This window comes from Centroberyx gerrardi, chromosome 1 (genome assembly GCF_048128805.1).
Source record: "Centroberyx gerrardi isolate f3 chromosome 1, fCenGer3.hap1.cur.20231027, whole genome shotgun sequence".
NCBI classification, from domain to species: domain Eukaryota; kingdom Metazoa; phylum Chordata; class Actinopteri; order Beryciformes; family Berycidae; genus Centroberyx; species Centroberyx gerrardi.
The window spans coordinates 21,336,789-21,356,352 of record NC_135997.1 but is presented as its reverse complement, the minus strand read 5'-3'; the positions used below and the strand labels follow the sequence as shown (position 1 = coordinate 21,356,352).

The window sequence follows — 19,564 nt, the reverse complement described above, 5'->3', positions numbered from 1 at the left end:
ACAGCATGAGAGAGACACAGGCTCACCGACAGTGTGTGTGTCTCTGTGGTGTATGTGTTGTGGTGTGTGTGTGTGTGTGTGTGTGTGTGTGTCAGTGAGGCAGGAATCAACTCCTGTATCAAAAAAGAATCTGTATCTGGAGGACTTTGGGGAATCTTTATACCCAAACGCCTGCTTGCACACACACGCATGCACACACATGTACAGACGCGTGTATACACACACGCACACACACACTCACAGCACACATTTATTGAATAATCTAATTATTTCCAAACAGCCTTAGGTGGTTCTTAGCAGATTTTCAGTTTTTTCAATTCAATTCACAACCTGTTGACTTTATCGGTCAGGAGGAAACACACACATACACACACACACACACACCTGCACTTGCACACATGCACATACACGCACACAAAAACACACATCAATGTCTTTTTTTCACTTACACACACTCACAGGGAAGGACATTTTTGCTTAACCACACTACATCTATGACAGACATACACCTTACATGTACTCCTGATGGCAGAAGTGCTGATCTGGGATCACTCAGACCACAGCCCTCTATGTTAAAGAGTTGCAGCGTCTGTTTTAGACCTTGTCCCATTGTTGCCTCTGGAAGCATATGCTCATATGTTCATATGCAAAATTCTAGCCAAAACCTTGATTACTTGATTACGTAATTATCAGCAATATGGAAATGGAAATTATTATATTGAATTATTATCTTATACTGTTGTCCAAGCTAACAAACACAGAGGCACACACGCACACAAAGACACACACACACACATCCTGTCATCCATCAAGACATTTCTCTTCTTCTTCTAAATAATCACTTTATTCACACACAGCCTCACCCATTGTGATATTACAATTTTCTTTGCCAAATATTAGATTGCAATATGAATTGCAATTCATGTGGATGCAGGTTTTGCTAAATATCTTTTTCATTTTACGTGTGTTTTGAGAGGGATCTTTGGTGGGGGAAGGGGGGGTTAGATGCTTCATGTTTTGAAAAAAAAAAAAAAAAATCTTTCTTGTGCTTCTCGTTTATGTGTGTGAATGTGTGAGTGTCTGCGAGCATGTGCAGTGAGGTATTCAATGTGACCATAGAGCCATTGATGGTTGAGTGAGTGCGTTGATTTTTATAAGAACCACCACAAATATTATTCTAAAACAGTGTTCAAAGAGCCGTTATGCCATTTTTTTCAAATCCTTAAAAAGCTATTTATCACATATTTTGAGGGGGTGTGCACGTGTGTGTGTGTGTGTGTGTGTGTGTGTGTATGTGTGTGTGTATGTGTGTGGTAACAGCTATCTTTGAGATAAGATGTCTTCAGTAATCAGAGTCTTGTTGTAGTGGAAAGAGACCAGCGTGTTTGATTGAAGGAGGGTCACTTTACACATAGGAGACTTTAGAGGGCTTACTCTCCTCCAGCATAGACAACACTACTCTCTCTCTCCTTTTCTCCCTCCTTTTGTTTCCCTCTTTTCTCTTTCCTTGTATCATCTCTTTTTCTGCTAAGAGCATGGCTACCATGCCGAATCAAGATGTTTTTACTGATTTTCATACACTAACAGTATGCCTCAGTGCTCAACTGGAGTAGAGAGGCTAACTGTTGATAGAACAGGGTCACTCTGTGTGTGTGTGTGTGTGTGTAAGAGTTTGTAGTGGCACAGTATCAGTGCATCAGATAGCTTGTTGTGGCTGTCTGGCCTTCCTTTACAAAGGAGATCTTTTCTGTTCCTTTTGCTCTTCTGTCCTCTTCTCCCCTCTCTCCTCTCCTTCCCAGATGGAGGTCACAGACCCACTGTGTCTGAGAGAGGGAGAGATGGGAACAGAGAGGGGAATGGAGGGGCAAATAGCAAAGTGTCATTCTTTGAGGATACAGTTGAGCAGTGGGATTAGTGATATAAAGATGGACTTTGACATATTGTATCGCTCTTTCTCACTCCCCTCTATTTGTTTGATTCTTTTTTTCTGTCTTTCTTCTTCTCTCCTGTCCTCCCTCCATCCCTCCATCTCTTTCTTTTCTACCATCTCCCTCCTTCCTTCATCACCTATCCCTTCCTCTCCTCTCTCTCTCTCTCTCCAGCCCCAGATGGGTTGTCCCCCCCCAGCTTGGCCCATGCCAGCGGTGCCAGTCTGAATGTATCCTGGTCTGCACCTGCACATGCCAACGCACCAGGCCCACTCCGCTACAGCCTGCACATGAGGGAATCACCACAGAGGCCTGTGATAAGGTGAGGGAGAGCATAGCACGCACACACACACACACACACATACACACAAGGGTCCATAGCACATACAAGTGGCCTGGCACATGGACATATAACAAGAGATAACATAATATGAGAATGAAACTCACACAGGCGCATGAGGACAGACACACACACAACACTCTCAGACACACATACACTCACATACATATGCACAGAGACCCATAATACCTCTCAGAGATATGAACACACACACACACACACACACACATATACATACACAGGGGTACATTATACAGTAAGACTGAATATGTCACATGAATATGACAAAGAGAGCATCAGAAAAACAGAGGGAATGAGATGGAGAGGTGGGGTGGTGGAGGGGGGGGTGTAGAGCCAAAAAGACAAAAAAAAAGCAAAGGCAGAGCAAAAAGAGGGAGAGAGGTAGAGGGAAAGCGATAGAATGAAAAAGAGAGAGAGGGTGTGCATCTGATATGTATTCATTACATGCTTCCTGACAACAAATTGCAATTTAATCCAAGAAGAGGAGGCTCTCATTCTGTGGTAATAAATAAATGACTAGCTACATGTATTATATATCAGACAGCTATGCCCTCCTCCTCCTCTGCTATGGAAATCTCATTGTTCTCTGATTTATTCATTCATTCATCCCTTCTATCCATCTCGTACTAAATGGTCAATGGTCCCTCATTTATGACAATATTCTTTTACTTTGTCCTAGATTCCATTGTATAATTATATAATAAGAGATACTGTATATGATATGATTTGGGAATATGATAAAAAGCTGTGGAAATATTGTACTTATTGGGCCCAACATTTGATTAAGATATTCTGTGTTTGGTGATCCCCTGGATTAGACTGGACACAACAATCAGGATTTAACTTGTTAAATCATACTTCAAATAGAATGCATTTTATTTAAAGAAAAAAAAAGTTGCTGCAAAAGTTGCTTTCTTGAAATGACACAAACGTATCTACTGTCCAATAGGAGATATATTATGTCTAACATACAGTAGAGACATCACATCTACAGTAAAGTCTGTTGTGTTCTCTAGGAATGCACACTGAAAGTCAGTATGTAACCCGCAACATTTCTAAACACACTGTATGGCTAACCCGTCATTAGAGACGTGTGGCACTCTATTTAGCTAACCATTAGATCATTAAAATCAAATTTCTCATGCTTGCTTGTTTGTGAAATGTAGAGCTTAACAGAGAATTTGTGATTTCATTTGTGGTTACACTGGAAAGCAAATTAACAGATAATTTTTTCGACGGGTAATGGTAAGAAAGATGCTAATCAAACTCTTGCAGTGACAAATTTCTGCAAATGTTCAACATTACTCCCAATTCAAAAAAGCCAAGACACTCCGTCTGCAGGCCCAAAAATTAAAGTGACCACCACACGTCGACCAGATCTGGCCTTCATCAGGAACCCTGCAGATGGAATGTGTTGGCTTTTTTTGGGAATTGGGGATCCATGTAGTAACACTTTTCTCGTTTTTCTCCAAATTTTGTTTGCAGTTCACAAAGTGGCACATGCCTATTCGTTACATGTCTGAATACAGAGGAGGTTTATTTTCCCCTTCATGCATCTGCACAAGTGCATATTCTTACAAGTATGCACGTGCATTTGTGACTCTCTGTTTGTTTGTGTGTGTGTATCTGTCTGTTCCCAGCCTCTTGGAAAACGCAACAGATGCCTTTTCCTATTCTGTGGAGGGCCTGTCTCCATACACACAATACCTGTTCAGAGTGGTGGTTTCACACACACATGGGCAGACAGCCAGTCCCTGGGCCAGCATGTTCACTGCAGAGGACAGTAAGTACACACACACACACACACACACACACACACACACACACACACACACACACACACACACACACAGACACACACACATACACACAGGGGTCCATAGTACATACAAGCGGCCTGGCACATGGACACATAAGAGACACACACACACGTGCACACATTCAATTTAACACACACATTTTATTCTCAGATGCATGCATACACACTCACTCAGACATCAGCTTATTATGTAAGAGTACATTTAAACACATGAGAGAGAGTGTGTGTGAGACAGTGAATAAAGGAAATGGAAAACAACAAAAGAGAGAACTACAGAGAAATAAAGACAAATTGAAAAAACAAGGGAGGAGCAAAACATGAGGGCACCAGTAGAGATCAAACTGTGGATGGAGGATGAGGAAAAGAAAACAAGAAAGAAAGAAAGAAAGAAAGACAGACCCTCCATCTGTTCTTGGCAGGGCAGAGAGACAGAATGACAGGTATGGACACAGAGGAAAGGAAAACGAAGGGGTGAAGGATGAAAAAGATTAAATGGAGATAGAAAGGAAGGAGAGATGATGGTGGGAAGTGGGGAAGAGATGCACAGAGTAAAGGGAAAGATGGGAGGGAGAGAGCATAAAAGAGAGGAAGGAGACAGAGAGAAAGAGTGAGCGAAGCAGAGAGGGTGAGAGAGTGAGTCAGAGAGAAAGACAGAGTGAGAGACAGAAAAGAGAGAGAGCATACTGTATGGAGAGAGAGGTGGGGAAAAGACAGAAACAAAATGTGATTTATCATTTGTTTTCCAGGTGAGAGAAGAGACCTAGAGTGAGAGAGAGAAAGGGACGAAACGAAAAAGTGATAGTGAAGCCAAAACAAAGATAGAGGGTAAAGGTCAGAGAGACAGCGGGGAGAGACACAGAGAGATGAGAGAGAGAGAGAGAGAGAGCATATTGTAAAAAAGAGGTGGTGGAGAGAGTGAGAAAAAGGAAGGACAGATGGAGAAAGGGATACAAGAGAGACAGAGAGAGTGAGACACACAGAAACACATTGAGAGAGTGAGATTTGCATACTGTAAGGTGTGTGTGTGTTTGTGTGTGTCTGTGTGTGTGTGAGTGACCTAGCCAGTGTCATTGTGGGCTAATTGCTGTAATAGAATCATATTAGCCACTGGAACAGCCTCCTCAGTGCAAAGTTATAAATTAATTAGTACCGCGCTATTATCACATACATTATCATTAAGCAGCCCAGATTTGCATACATTGCATACACACGTGTGTGTACACACGCAAAAATGTGTATATACACATGTATGTACTGTACACGCATACATACACACACATTCACATGAACACAAATGCACTTCCGTATGCACTTATGCGCGCGCACACACACACACACACACACACACACATATACACACACAATCACAGACATTCAGGATGCGTTAAATTATGGCCCCGTGCTTTTCTCATTGCTATGCAGAATTAACCCCCCTCCAGCAAACACACACACACACACACACACACACACACACACTGTCAGAGAGAAAAAGCTCTTGTTACACCCTTTCCCATGTATTAGACAATTATGGATGAGTCAGACAGTGTCTGTGTGTATTTGTGTGTCTGTGTGTGTCCAAATGTGTGTTTCCACGTGTGAGTGAAAGAATATGTGAGTCCGTATCTGTGTGTGTGTGTGTGTGTGTGTGTGTGTGTGTGTGTGTGTATGTGTGTGGACAGTAATAGATGTGTCCATTCGGTCACACTGTGCCCCATCGTTCAAACCTCCATCCCTCTCCTCATCCCTCTCTCTCCCTCCCTCAGGCCCCCTCACACACACACACACTGAGAACATGTGTCATACACACACACCTCCTTGTCCTCCTTATCAATCACACACCTACTCGCATTCTCACAAGCAATAACACACCGTCATGAGGCTGCATGCATGCAAACATACCCATATCTCCAATAGCACATATACACAGACTGGCACAGAGACATTCACTCACATGCACAGTATGATAACACACACACACACGTGTACTTGTTTTTTTTCTCCTACTCACACATATTTACATACACGCACACACTCTCTCTCACACACACACACACACACCTCTCTGTCACCCTGTGTGACTTTGGCAGTGCGGCAGTATTAGAGGAGAGGACACTATAATGGCGCTTATTATCAGTGATGAGCCCTTTATGCCGCAGTGTGTGTGTGTGCATGTGTGTGTGTGTGTGTGTGTTTCAGAGAGAGACAGGAAGAAGAAATATAAATTAGAAAAACCCTTTATTAATAAGAATTTTAGTTAATACAGATTAAACCATGTATGTCAACCATCATCATGCCTCTCCTCATTAAGGAAAATGAAATAAGAAACAATAACTCAATCGAAAGGGACTGTGCTTGTGAGTAGACTGTGTGTGTGTGTGTGTCGTATGTGTGTGTGTGTGTGTGTCATGTCATTCAGTCAGTTCCCTGGCTGATGCAAGGAATCATGGGTGGTTTAAATGTCTGCTGGCAATGCTAATAAACAGCCTCTCATATACTGTACATATCACCACACACACATACACACACTGCACATGTGCTCGCACACATGTGTGTAAACCTACACAAATCCATGTTCACACCCATGCAGGTGAACATTCATGCACACACAAAGTATCACCTTGCTTTTTCTCCCTTCATCTTGTATCCCTATGTATCGCTCCATTTTCCCTCCTTTCTTTCCCCTCTCTTCTTTCTTACTCTCTCTCTTTCTAACACACACTCACACACACAGTCCCTCTCTCTTTCTAACACAGACACACATGCATACACGTACACACACGGTCCCACAGCCTATCGTTTTGGGCCTATCAGGGTGAAATAGAGTGCAGGAAGCCCCCACTGTAAATTAACGGCAGGCTAAGAATTGAGGAGATTCTTCAAAATAATTTGGCTGAGTGCAGAGACTGAGGAATGCTGGAGGACAGACAAGGTGACGGGCGGGACGGGAGGCAGCTACATCTCTTGTTTTTTTCTCTGTCTATATCTGTGTCTGTATTTCTTTTCTCTGTCCTCTCTCTCATGCTAACACACTCACATTTTATTTTACTGTATTTGTAATGACATTCGTTTAATTTACCTCCATTCCCTAAACCCTAACCTTGACCAGTGAATGTCCAATTCTGTTCCTTTACTCTAATCTTTACCAAACCTTTTATATGTAGCATATATCACCAATATATCATTGGTAAATTAATTGTGATACATTGGTATAATTACTGTAAATAAATGAGACTCTCCTCCCTCCCTGTCTTCAGCATGCTTTTCACTTTACTGAAGAGGATAAACATGTTGGAGATGATTTTTCTATCGACCATTGCAAGAAACTCTGAAAACTTTGTGCTGGAAGAACAGCAACCCTCTTCCTATTTTGTGCCGTAAAGCAATCCAGCAGATTTCCCACAAAATCTGCCCCCGATGGCACACAATGTAGAATGCAGAGTAGAGGCCACTCTTCTTGCCGATGGTCTTGTTCATTTACCGTAGTTATTCTAATGTCTCAAAATGAATGTAGAAGTAGTTTATTGATGGCTTAACCAACCCTTACCCCTTTTTAAAATGAGGGCCGATAAAATACCCTCATTTTGGAGGATCTTCCATGTTTTTCTGTTTTCATAATGGAGTCCCCACAAAGATAAAAGTACAGAAATATGCACACACAAACACACACCCAAACACAAACACAGTATTTTCTTCCATAGGCCTTCTCCCAGGAAATGTCCACTTCTGCTCCAAAAATCCACAAAATGAAATCCACAAAACTCAAATGTATGTTGCTTTCAACTTTAGAGTTTAATTTTAGACTTATTCACTTCTGCTTTTTTTATATCTCATGATTTGATTTCAAATTCAAATAATTACTTAACCAAATTGAATCTAACATGTCTACATGGACATATGTACTATTGTAGAAGTATGCAAATGTCCAATCCATTTAACGTATGCATTGAAAATGCTTTTACCATAATAATAGAATACACATGATGGGGAGGGGAGCTTTTAATAAGAAGGGATTTAAACCCATGATGGGAGAAAACCAACTCCAGCCAGATTGGATTTTCCTAACATTGATGTGTAATTTGTCACCTTAAACCCGTCCTCCTCTCTCCCGTCTTCTTGGCAGTGACAGGAAAGGCTGCATTCCCCTCCTAATCCCCCCTGTCACACTACAAAAAATGACAAGCTCAGCACATGTTTTTACCTTTAATTCAGTGCCATTTCAATATGTATTAAGGAATTTGCAAATCATGTTGTTGTAATTTTCATTACTTTGGTACAGCAACATTCACACACATGCTCACACACAAACATACATACACAAAATTACACGCAGTCCTATCCAAGCACAAAAACCTACACACACACACACACACACACACGTTCAAATGCAGCCTTATAGATGTTAATATACATGGTCATTTCTTGTAGTGTTGCAGGCTTTTATCCCGTTTGGAACAGATCCCCCTCAGCTGATCTGTCTGTATGTGCGCAGGCTGTAACCTTGCAAGGCCCCATGGTTCCCACTTTATTAAATGGTGTATGTTGAGACGGACCTTCATTAAATAACATGGATTCTATGTGTTCTGTCATTACCTCTCCCCCTTTCTTCTGTCTTTTTCATCTCCTCTCTCTCTCTCTTTCTCTACCTTTCTTGCTCCTTTCTTTTTCTTCTGTCTCTCCTTTCTTCATTGCCTTAATTAATTTTCCTTTCTCCTCCTTTTTTTCCTGCTCCCTCTGCTCCTCTTTTACATTTACTTCCTCTCTCTCCCTCCCTCCCTCTTTCGCTTCCTGCGTTTGAGCGCAGAGCGGGTTTCACCTCTTCTGTTTGACAGACTAGCCCTTTAAGTATTTACGAGAGGGAAAGAGAGAGAGGGATGGAGAGGGAAGAATAAAGAGAGAGAAAAGAAGATAAAGAAACAAGAAAAGAGTCAGAAAGAGAAGAAAGAAAAATGGAGAGAGCAAAAAAGGTAGACTGAGAAATAGAAGAAAATAGAGAGAGAGAAGAAAGGAGAGGGCTAATGACAGAACAGAGAAAGAGAGAGACCCGGGCTCCCTCCTTTTCCTTTTTATCATTCCATTAAAGTTTTATATCCATCTTTTTAATGTAATTTGGTCCCTATGAATTCCTGCCGCTGCAGAACAGACAGACGGCTCCTGTGAACATAAACTCTAGCCGTGTTGGACAGCTCCCTTTCCTCTGTCTACTCCCATGTTCACACCAGCTAAATGATCTAAGAGAGTGTGTCTGTGTGAGTGTGTGTGTTTGTGAGAGAGAGACAAAGATGTGTGTGTGTGAGTGTATGTGTGTGTGTGTGTGTGTGTGTGTGTGTGTGAGAGAGAGAGAGAGAGAGAGAGAGAGAGAGAGAGAGAGAGAGAGAGATAGTGTGTGTGTGTGTGTGTGTGTGTGTGTGTTAGAAAGAGTAGGAATAAAGCTGTTTTGACAAAAATGATCTTAGCCAAGCGGTCTTAGAAAGTGTGTGTGTGTGTGTGTGTGTGTGAGTGTATGTGAAGGTGTATGAGAGAGAATTGACTGACTTTCCAAAATTATCATAGCTCAGTGATTTTAGGTTGTGTGTGTGTATGTGTGAGAGAGCGAGAAAGAGAGAGAGCGAGAGAGAGAGAGAGAGAGAGAGAGAAAAGAGACAAGAAAGAAGGCAGAGGTAATGACAGAACACATAGAATTCATGTTATTTAATGAATGAGTGAGTGCATGAATAAAACAGTATTCTACCTTATTTCCCTGGTATTTTGTTCAGTTAATACTTAGTGATTTTGCCCTAGCTCACTGAAAGAAATATTGAAGTAATGTGAGCATAGTCCCATCGTTATTTTGCATATCAAGGACTGGAATATTTTATGTACACTGTTAACACGCTCACTAACTGCACATGAATTTACATGTTGCTTTTTGATATTTTTTTTTTTCTTTATATGTAGTCACCAGTGGGGAAAAAGCCAGCTCTCTAAAAAATGAATATGGTTTCACTATGGATGAAGGCTGTGTAGCTGTCCTCCTGTATAAGTCCTCATCTCCAATCAAATTATCCACCAACACCATTGCACATTTTATTTTGCATACCATGTTATTACTATTACTATTAACCATTTTGTTCTTATTCTGTAAATGTGTGTGTGGATACATGAGACAGTTGCCTGGAATGAAATAAATCACTCAATCTCCAAATAGTCAACTTTTCAGGACAATATTGACAACTATGTATGCTTGACATTTTCCAAGGTGTCACAGTCATAGTCGACAAGCTGAGGCACATCTCATGTACTCTTGATGTTAAAGGTACAAATCCAGCTCATGACCTTTGCCGTGCATCGTCCTCTTTCTCTCTCGCTCCTCTTTGTCCCTCTTCAGTGTGTTCTAAAGCAGCACCGACATTAAATAATCTTGGGAAAAAAGTGAAGACATGACATGCGATGTAAATTTTCCCCGTATTGCTTGTCACGTTTTGACACCGTGCCGTAAGCGTCTCGATAACAGTAAAGCTCAGCGTTTGTCCTCATTATGACTCCTAGGAGCCTCGACTCACCTTCAAAAGCCCAGTCATCCACATACACACATGCGCACGCACACAAACACACACACACGTGCACACACAGGACCCTTCACTAGGCTAAAAATAATACCCTTCCTTCTCTCTTCACATGGATACACACGAATATACACACATAAACACACACAAACGGGCCCATGCCTACACCTGCATACACATAAAGACGCACAAGCATCTACATGTACATGTGTACACCCACAAGCACCCCACAAGCGCGCGTGCACACACACACACACACACACATACACACACACACACACACTCCTTCCCTCTCCCCCTCTCCCAGTCCTTGTCAGTTGATTGTGTTATTACTATGCTAACCAAATCCTTATAAATGTGATTTAAGGCTTGGCGGCCCCGCACTCCTGTTTTAGCCTTCTGCTACTGTGGTTTACTGGAGAGAGGGGGAGGGAAGGAGGGAGGGAGGTACGGAGGGAGGGATGAAGGGAGCAGGGGAACAGAAAGGGAAGACGGGAGAAAAGGAGGAGTGGGGGCAGAGGGGATAGAGAGAGAAGGAGGGAGAGAGAAAAGGCAGGATTGAAGGGAGAGGGAGGCAGAGAGGAGCAGGGAAAGGGAGAAAGAGGGATGGAAGGAGGCAGAGGGGCGAGGAGCAGGGTGAGGAAGAGAGACAGCGAGGTAGAGGGATAGAAAAAGCGAGGGAGGGAGAGACAGAGGAAGGGAGTTGGTGGGGGAGTCGGGGGTCGGGGGGTGCTACGCATTCCCTCAGCGCTGCGTCCGTTCCCTCCTATCCAGAGAGCAGTAAAGCGTCAGTAAAATAAAAAAAAAATGGAAAAAAGCATCACCTGCATTTTAAATGAAAATTTCAATTGAAAAACTTAACAGCCCTTCAAATTGCAGAATTTAACACGCGCCAGTAAAGCCTAAATAACACTCAACACTTAGAGGGGAGAGGGGGCATGGGGGGAGGGGAGGAGAGAGGGAATGAGGGAGGGATGGGGGGGTAACAAAGGAGGTTATTTTGGGTGGTTGAGGGGGGCTGTATCAAGGTGACTGAGTTGTGTTGTGCGGTAAAATTATTTACAGTTTAGGGCTTTCTGTCTGTGTGTTTATCTGTCTTCCTGCCTGCCTGTCTGCCTGCCTGTCTCTTTGCATGTCTGTTGTTGTTGTTGTTGTTGTTGTTGGACCAGACAGACATCTTGGTTTATGTTGGATCAGACAGACAGAAGGAAAACAGTCAGGCAGACAGGCGGATGCAGCATGTCTAATTAGAGATACAGGTAGAGAGACAAACAGTCACCCAGCTTTCGAGAAAGAAAGACGAGCACGCAGACAGGCACACAGACAGACAGGGAGACGGGCTCCTTGGTTATTCGCGGGGTTCGGTGGACCTTTGCTGGTAATTGAATCAGTGTGAGTGCTGAGTAGAGCTAGCATAAAAACCTGTTAACCCAAAAGGTCAACTCTCTGCATTGTTTATTTAGCAGGGAGACTGGAGAGAGAGAGGGAGAGAGAGAGAGAAAGAGAGAGAGAGAGAGAGAGAGAGAGCAGTGGTGGGGTAGAGGGAGAGGGAGGGAAAGGGTCAGAGACAGGAAGGGAGGAAAAAGAGAGACAGATGGAGAGAGAGACAGAAAGGATGGGTTGATGGTGGGGCTATTTGTGATCTGTAAAACCAACCAAGCTTTACATCACCAGTTTTATTCTGTTGTTTATTTGTGTGTGAGATGGAAAGTGTGTGTGTGTGTGTGTGTGTGTGCCTGCCCTCCCATTGTATCATATATACTTGTTTGTGCCATCATACCATTTTGCATGTAAAACACAGTAAAAAACACTCAGTAAAAAACTATTTGAATAACATAATGTCCATTAAGGAAGTACTGTTGGTCATAATTGTTGTGTGCGTGCGTGCGTGTGTGCGTGTGCCATGTTATCTTTCTTTCTTTGTATGTGAGAGAACAGCATGCCAAACTCCATGCCAAAGACTTCTTAATGTTGCCTTGTTTAATAAACATACCTCATAGAACATTATCTGAATACTTTTCCAAATTGTTGGGGACCCACCACTAAGTTCAGTAGACATATTACTCACCAATCACATTTTCAGTAAAATTTCAACTTGTAGAAAAGGTTTACCTGTTATTACTTTGTCTTTTTCCACCAAAATACAGCTTGGGTGGCAATCAGTGCTAATCCATTTCAAAAGTTGACATTTTATTGAAAGAACAGCTGCTTGGTGGATCAAATGTATGCAGATTAGAGTATTTTAGCCCAGGGTTAATGGTGCTAACTATTAACTATTTTAAACAGAAGAAGCATACAAAAAATAGTCATCATCAATAGTCATCAATAGTCATCAATAGTCATCATCCAGTCCACATAAGTATGAGGCTAAACATTTGAACTTGTCCTTGTATAAACATTACACTAAGAAACACTTTGTGTGTTATAACAAAAAATCCTCTGTGAAACATTGAATGTTAGTTTGTATCGCAGTCTGCGGGAAGGCCTATCAGTTAGTTGTTAGTCCGCAATATACACAGACTCACACAACCACTCTCTCGTGCACACATGCCTGCATACACTCACACACACGCGCACACAATTTATCTCACACACAATCATGCACTCGTACTCTCAACCACTCATCTTCTCTCTCACTCTCTCCCTCTCTCCCTCTCTCTCTCGCCCTCTCTCTCACACACACACACACACACACACACACACAGTGCCATCTGGGGAAGCCGTTAGCGGTTAGCGGTAGCACTTAGCGACGCAGCACGCTCCCTCAGTCCGCTCAGTCACCTTGATCTGCCTGCCCTTCACACAGCACCATTACTGCTATACCACATCACTGTGGGTGTGGGCACGCGAGTGTGTGTGTGTGTGTTGTGTGAATATGTATGTGCACATGCATGTGTGTGACCATTATACAGCGGTACAGTGGGATGTAAATGATGAGGGGGAGACATTACCTTCAAATGAGCTACCATGGGGTGAAATATCACTCTGACCAGGTCTGTGTAGGTGCATATGCATGTCCGTCCATACATGTGTGTGTGTGTGTGTGCGTGTGTGTCTTACTGCATGTTCATAATACTATACTTGTGAGGATCAATTTGAGTTCTGGACAAAGGAATTCATGAAATGGTGTCTTTACTTTCTTTATTTGATGCATTTGATGTTGGGGTGGGACATAATGCAGTGAGGGATCATTCAAAAGTCTAAACCAATGGAATAGGAGTCAGGGAGAGAAAGGCAATTTTATTTGGTGGGAGGGGTGCAGAGGGGTGGGATTGTTCAAAAATCTGACTGTTTTATTGGTTAGAAATCTATATTTACGCCCACTAGTGCAGCATGAGGTCACCGTTAAAGATACTCTGTTTTCAAGGCAGTAAAAGTAATGGGAGTTAATTTCATGGGAACTTTAAGACTCTACCAGGAAGTGAGAACTGAACGTGAATACACAGTGCAGGACCCAAATGAGGAATGGAAGTCTCTCTCTGGGACCCGCCTCCAGGTCTGTGAAAATATATCATTACCGTGTCTTGTGAAGAGTCACCATAGATAAGTTTGCAATCCATTTCGGTTCTGACACATAGTTTAATAAACGCTGCAGTTTGTTTTCTCTGTTTCGTAGCTTTTAGCAGTCTAGCAAGCAAGCAATTGTTACTATCCTAAAAGATCAAGAAAGCCCTGCTGTATCATTTGGATTAATTGAATTTAGCATTGGAACTGCTCTCAGCACCACTCTTGTGAGTTAGTGTGGTCCTGTGAATGTTACCTTCCTTGATCTCTAAATTGTTGCTACGCTACAATAGAAAACCCAGTAGTATTGGATGTTGGAATTGACCATGTTCAACTTCAAACGCTGCATGCTGTGCATCACAGCGCTCCCAACACTTGTGTTAAGCCTTGTCAGTCTGATGGCCTAATAGTTGCAGTAGTAGCAGTGCTTTGTTGATCCCACAGAGGGAAAATAATTTATCACCGAAACACCACAAATGATATAATACACAAAACAAAGCACACAGGGCAGCGATCCTGAGGTACGAAAATACATTGTTATCAGTCAGAAGCATATAAATAACAATCAGTGCCTATGTTACAGGGTGTAGCTACCATGCATCTGTCCTGGAATAATCCTGTGACACCTGCTTCAGACATATTTCAACATTATATACAGTAAAACTAAGTTGGCATATTGTAGCACAAAGCTTCTCTCGTCTCTCAAATGACTGATTGCCCAAACATTCCTTGTGGAAGCTGAAAAGATAACAATACTTTTCCCAAGTAATTTCCAAGTAATTCCTCTAGCAGAAGTGCAGAAAGCAAGCACTAAAAAGTGGAACTTTTGCAATGGCTACAACTGTAATATAGCATTTCTCAATGACAGTTAGATGGCAAAGGGGAGGGAGATCTTCATACGCATTGTCAGGGATTGTGGAGACATCTAGAAAAGGGCCTTTCTTTCTTCTCGTGATCAGTCAATAGTATATCAAGTACACTCTTTACTGGGAGTGTACATGAGTGTGTGTGTGTGTGGGTGTGTGTGTGTGTGTGTGTGTGCCAACGTGCATGTGTCTATGGGCCTGTATGTGTATATTCCTAGCACATTTGCATCCCTGTCTGTAATTATGAAAATCATGGGTCTTTCTGGGTGTGTGTTTGTATGCATGCATCTGTGTGTGTGTGTGTGTGTGTGTGTGTGTGTGTGTTTGTGCGTGTGTGTTTGTGCGTGTGTGCATGCATGCCAAGACAACAGCCTGCTGAAAATTTGTTGTAAGTGGCTACAATGTTCCCAGCAGTCCAGTCCAGCCTACACTCAACCTCTTGAAGTCCCTAGCTGTATTGAAACACACACAAAAACACATTCAAATACACACACACACACACACACACACACACACACACACACACACACACACATACAGTACTGCATAAATCCATAAATACAATCTTTCTCTGCCCCTGGCACCACAATATCTAACTGAGTTAATTTGAACACATTGTATGTGTGTGCGTGTGTGTGTGTGTGTGTTGTCGAGGGGGAGAAATTGAGAGAGAGAGTTCCTGTGTTAATCCCTTGAATAGGGATGGCCAAATCACTCTTTGTCCTTCTCATGTCATTCTTGACGTTGCTTGTCAAATAATTCCTTAGAACAAATCCCCCCTTCCTCTCTTTTCTCATCTCCTTAACAAACACTTTCTCTCTCTCACACACACACACACAAAATGATTTTCTTTTTCCTCTCTCTTTCTTTTTCCTTTCTCTTTCTCTCTCTCTCTCTCTCTCTCTCTCTCTCTCTCTCTCTCTCTCTCTCTCTCTCTCCCCCAGGTCCAGGACCAGTGAACACCCCAGCTGTATCAGGGCTCCATCCTCATAGTGCGACAGTTTCCTGGGTTCCTCCTTCCCAACCAAATGGGCTCATCACCAACTACACCCTCTATCTTCACCCCAGCTCTAGCTCCACCTTACCTCCTAACCCCAGCCCTCTCCCCAGCCCCAGCACTAACCTCAACCCCAGCCCCATGTCCAGCCCTAGTACTAGTCAAGGTCCAGGCCTCAACTCAGGTCTTAACCTCAGGCCAACATCCAGTCTTACCACCCCAGGCTCAAGCCACGTCTCCAGGTCTACCGTCAACGCAGGCTCTAATGGCATCTCCAACACAATCCAAGGCACATTCCCCAACTTCCTCCCTAACCCCGTCTCAAGCTCCAGGCCTGGTAACTCAGAAGGCAACCAGACCGGCTCCAACACTGCTAGCAATACAAGCCAAGGCCCCAGCTCCATCTCATTCCAGCCCACTAAATCCAGTACCATCTCCAGTGCAAGCCTAGGCCCCAGCCCTTTACTATCCAGCCCACAATCCATCACAACCAGCTCCCAAGGCCCCATTGACAACCCCATCTCCAGTTCCACCAGTGCACCCTCGGATGTCATCTCCTCCCCTCTGTCAGTCACTGTTCCAGGAAACACCACTAGCTACACCTTCCTCAACCTACTGCCGTACCAGATCTACAGCCTGCAGGTACAGTATGCTAATATGATATAAAATACAATAAGATACAGTATAATGATATGATGTAATGGTAGAATGCAATACTGTACAGTACAAGAAGATAGATAAGGTGTGATATAAACCAAAACAAAATTTGCTAAATAAATCAAATTAAATGATGGTATGATACAATATGGTAAAATATAATTATAGAGCGCTTTCAAAGTAGAAAACTTGATGGAGTACGAATGGAGTATGAAAACTTGGCATCAAGGAAAGGGTCATCAGACATTTATCCACCTATCCACTATTCACTGTGTAGACTATTATATGACCATTTTAATGCACTTATGCATGAAAAGTGCTTCAAGGATGACACTAAAATGTTACAAGTTTAGGGTAAAAGTTACATTTTCACAAAAGAGAAGAGGAGAAGGGGAGAACATTCCTTATTGCGATACACTTTGGTTCCAATGAGGAATACAAACACAATAACTAGATGTTTTCCCAGTAACTTAATCATCAAAGTCCCAACATTTTCCCCACAATGTGACAGCAAGAAAAAATCGAGACTACATTTTCAAAATTTCACAACATCCCTTTATTTTTTTCGTACAATTTCCATCATAATAGTCGTATCACTTTAGTTGAGCCTTGTAACAACAAGAGTAATAACAAATATCAGACTGTGTTCAACACTGTTTTTCATCATCTAGGTGGAAGCATGCACCAGTGTGGGCTGTTCGCTTTCTGGGACGTCCCAGCTCTTTCGTACCCCCCCAGCTGCTCCCGAAGGGGTCCCTGCACCTCACCTATACTCTGACACTCCCACCTCTGTCCTCCTGTCCTGGGGCGCACCAGAGAGGAGCAATGGACCACTGGAAGGGTGAGAGCTGATAAAATAATATAAACTTAAGAAATAATCTGTGACATTTTCATATGTATATAAATGTCTGTTTTGCTACTCTTTGCTACTCTCTGCAATTGATATAACACAACAGTGATTCAACCTATAACCAGTTCATGAAAGCTTTTATATTTACTGTTCACCCGGGAAAAATCCTCTAGCACACGGAAGTAATGCGTTCTATGTTTCTGGTAGTAGCAACAGCGTTTTTTGGAATAAAAAGAACACTGTAGTTAGCATGAGCAGCGATAGCCACCATGGCTGAACTACAAAGAAAAGTCTGGTACCCACAGAAACTTCATCAACAGAAAATGCAGTGATGAAGTGCAGTGCAAGAATAGAATGGAATAGAATAGAAAAGAATAGAATAGAGCACCCTTACCCCTGTGACAATCGTGGTTCTTATACTTACAATAACAACTTTTCCACTTCCCATCTCTCATCATGCACAGGTGGCTGGTGGAGCGTAGGGTGGCCGGTACCAATCCAGTGTCCACAGTGGGCAGTCTCCCTCCTGCCGCTCCTCCTCTCTCCTTCCTGGACTCTTCCTCGGCCCTGAGTCCTTGGACCAGCTACCAATACCGGCTGGCAGCCCACACCCAGGCCGGCAGCGCTACAGGTACGACTGGAATAATCAACTTAAATTCAATCAATCCAGGGAACTGATTATTATTATATATTATATTATAGGGACTGAAGTATTATTCAATATATTAAATGTTGTAATATTGTGACTTTTTTGTAGGCTAACAATTTTTCCATGCTTATTTGCAGGACCCTGGGTTAATATCACCACCAGACCTTCTCGGCCTGCCGGTCTCAGTCCACCGAGGGTGACTGTCCTGGGCCCACAGTCACTCCAGGTAAGAGGTCTGGGTTTTGATCAGTTTTCTCAGGTTGAATCAAGAGGAGGTAGCCAACCCATAGTGCTGCATGGGTCCAGAGCACAATGTATCAAGGAAGAATATTCTATTGATCACCATTGAATGTGCAACTGTTTTTTGCTATCAGATCTGCATTTTCCCTGATTTGGCTGAAGCACACAAATAATCGGCTTCTGATTATCTGTTACCCGGGAGAATGAGAAAAATACACCACCAAACAACAAAATGGGCCCAGAAATCCGAGCTACATTGCAAATAACTGTTTCACATTTTACAGTTTACATTCCCAGCGGGTTCAGAAAGCAAGGTTCTACTGCAGTTCTAATTATATAAATACATTGCATTAACATGTTAACGTTAACACAAATACAGTAGATCACATTGAATCACAGCCGCTGGTAACCAGAGAACTACAATGATAATCTCTCCTGTCACTCTGGGTTTGAAAGAGTAGAAAAGACAAAGCAATGTCATACTGATTCCTCTCTCTCTCCCCCTCTTTGGATTTAATGAGAAAGAAACACACTCAACTCAAGGTCCCCTTCAGGAAACGGGGGGGGGCTGTGACCCTGTCTGAGGCGGCTTCCTTCCTGTCGGCCATTTTGAAGGAGGGGCCAGAGTTTAGTTCCAACATTGGCTAATCCCACTTCAAGGCCTCTCAATGAAACCAGCACACATGCTCACAGGCACAGGAACAATATCACGCGTGCACACACACACACACACACACACCCATACACACACACTTTTTTACCCGCTCTGCAATATCACATACACACACACATGCACTCACACCCCTACGCTAATGCTAACTGCAGAAAAATGCTAATGCCCGTCATCATTTCAGACACGCCCCTGTCATCCCTGCAGCAACACAGCTTTAGGGGTCAGAGGTCCGAGAGGGAAAGTGTTACTTCCTGGTTGTTGCTAATTGGACAGACAGACAGGCCGCTTCCTGGTTACCAGTTGACCTTGACAGCGCAGAGAGGATTTTGAGTCTCTCCCTTCATTCTCTCTCTATTATTTCCTCTGCCTCTGTTCTCTTTTGCATTGCATATTGCTTCTTCTCCCTCACTCAGCCACTCACTCTCACTTAACCTCCCTCCCTCTGTCCTTCCTTCCCTCCCTTTTTTCCTTTCAATTC

The 19,564-nt window shown here is 42.9% G+C and overlaps 1 protein-coding gene across 1 annotated transcript in view; it reads left to right on the top strand.

Moving 5' to 3' along the window:
- The window catches only part of ush2a (Usher syndrome 2A (autosomal recessive, mild)), a 242,629-nt gene that overhangs the window by 120,711 nt on the left and 102,354 nt on the right, over positions 1 to 19,564 (top strand). The window contains exons 48-53 of the mRNA XM_071921972.2: positions 2,103 to 2,250; positions 3,930 to 4,072; positions 15,965 to 16,659; positions 17,346 to 17,515; positions 17,989 to 18,155; positions 18,311 to 18,399. Of these exons, the coding sequence (XP_071778073.2) occupies positions 2,103 to 2,250; positions 3,930 to 4,072; positions 15,965 to 16,659; positions 17,346 to 17,515; positions 17,989 to 18,155; positions 18,311 to 18,399 (1,412 nt within the window). The remainder of the gene's footprint in view (positions 1 to 2,102; positions 2,251 to 3,929; positions 4,073 to 15,964; positions 16,660 to 17,345; positions 17,516 to 17,988; positions 18,156 to 18,310; positions 18,400 to 19,564) is intronic.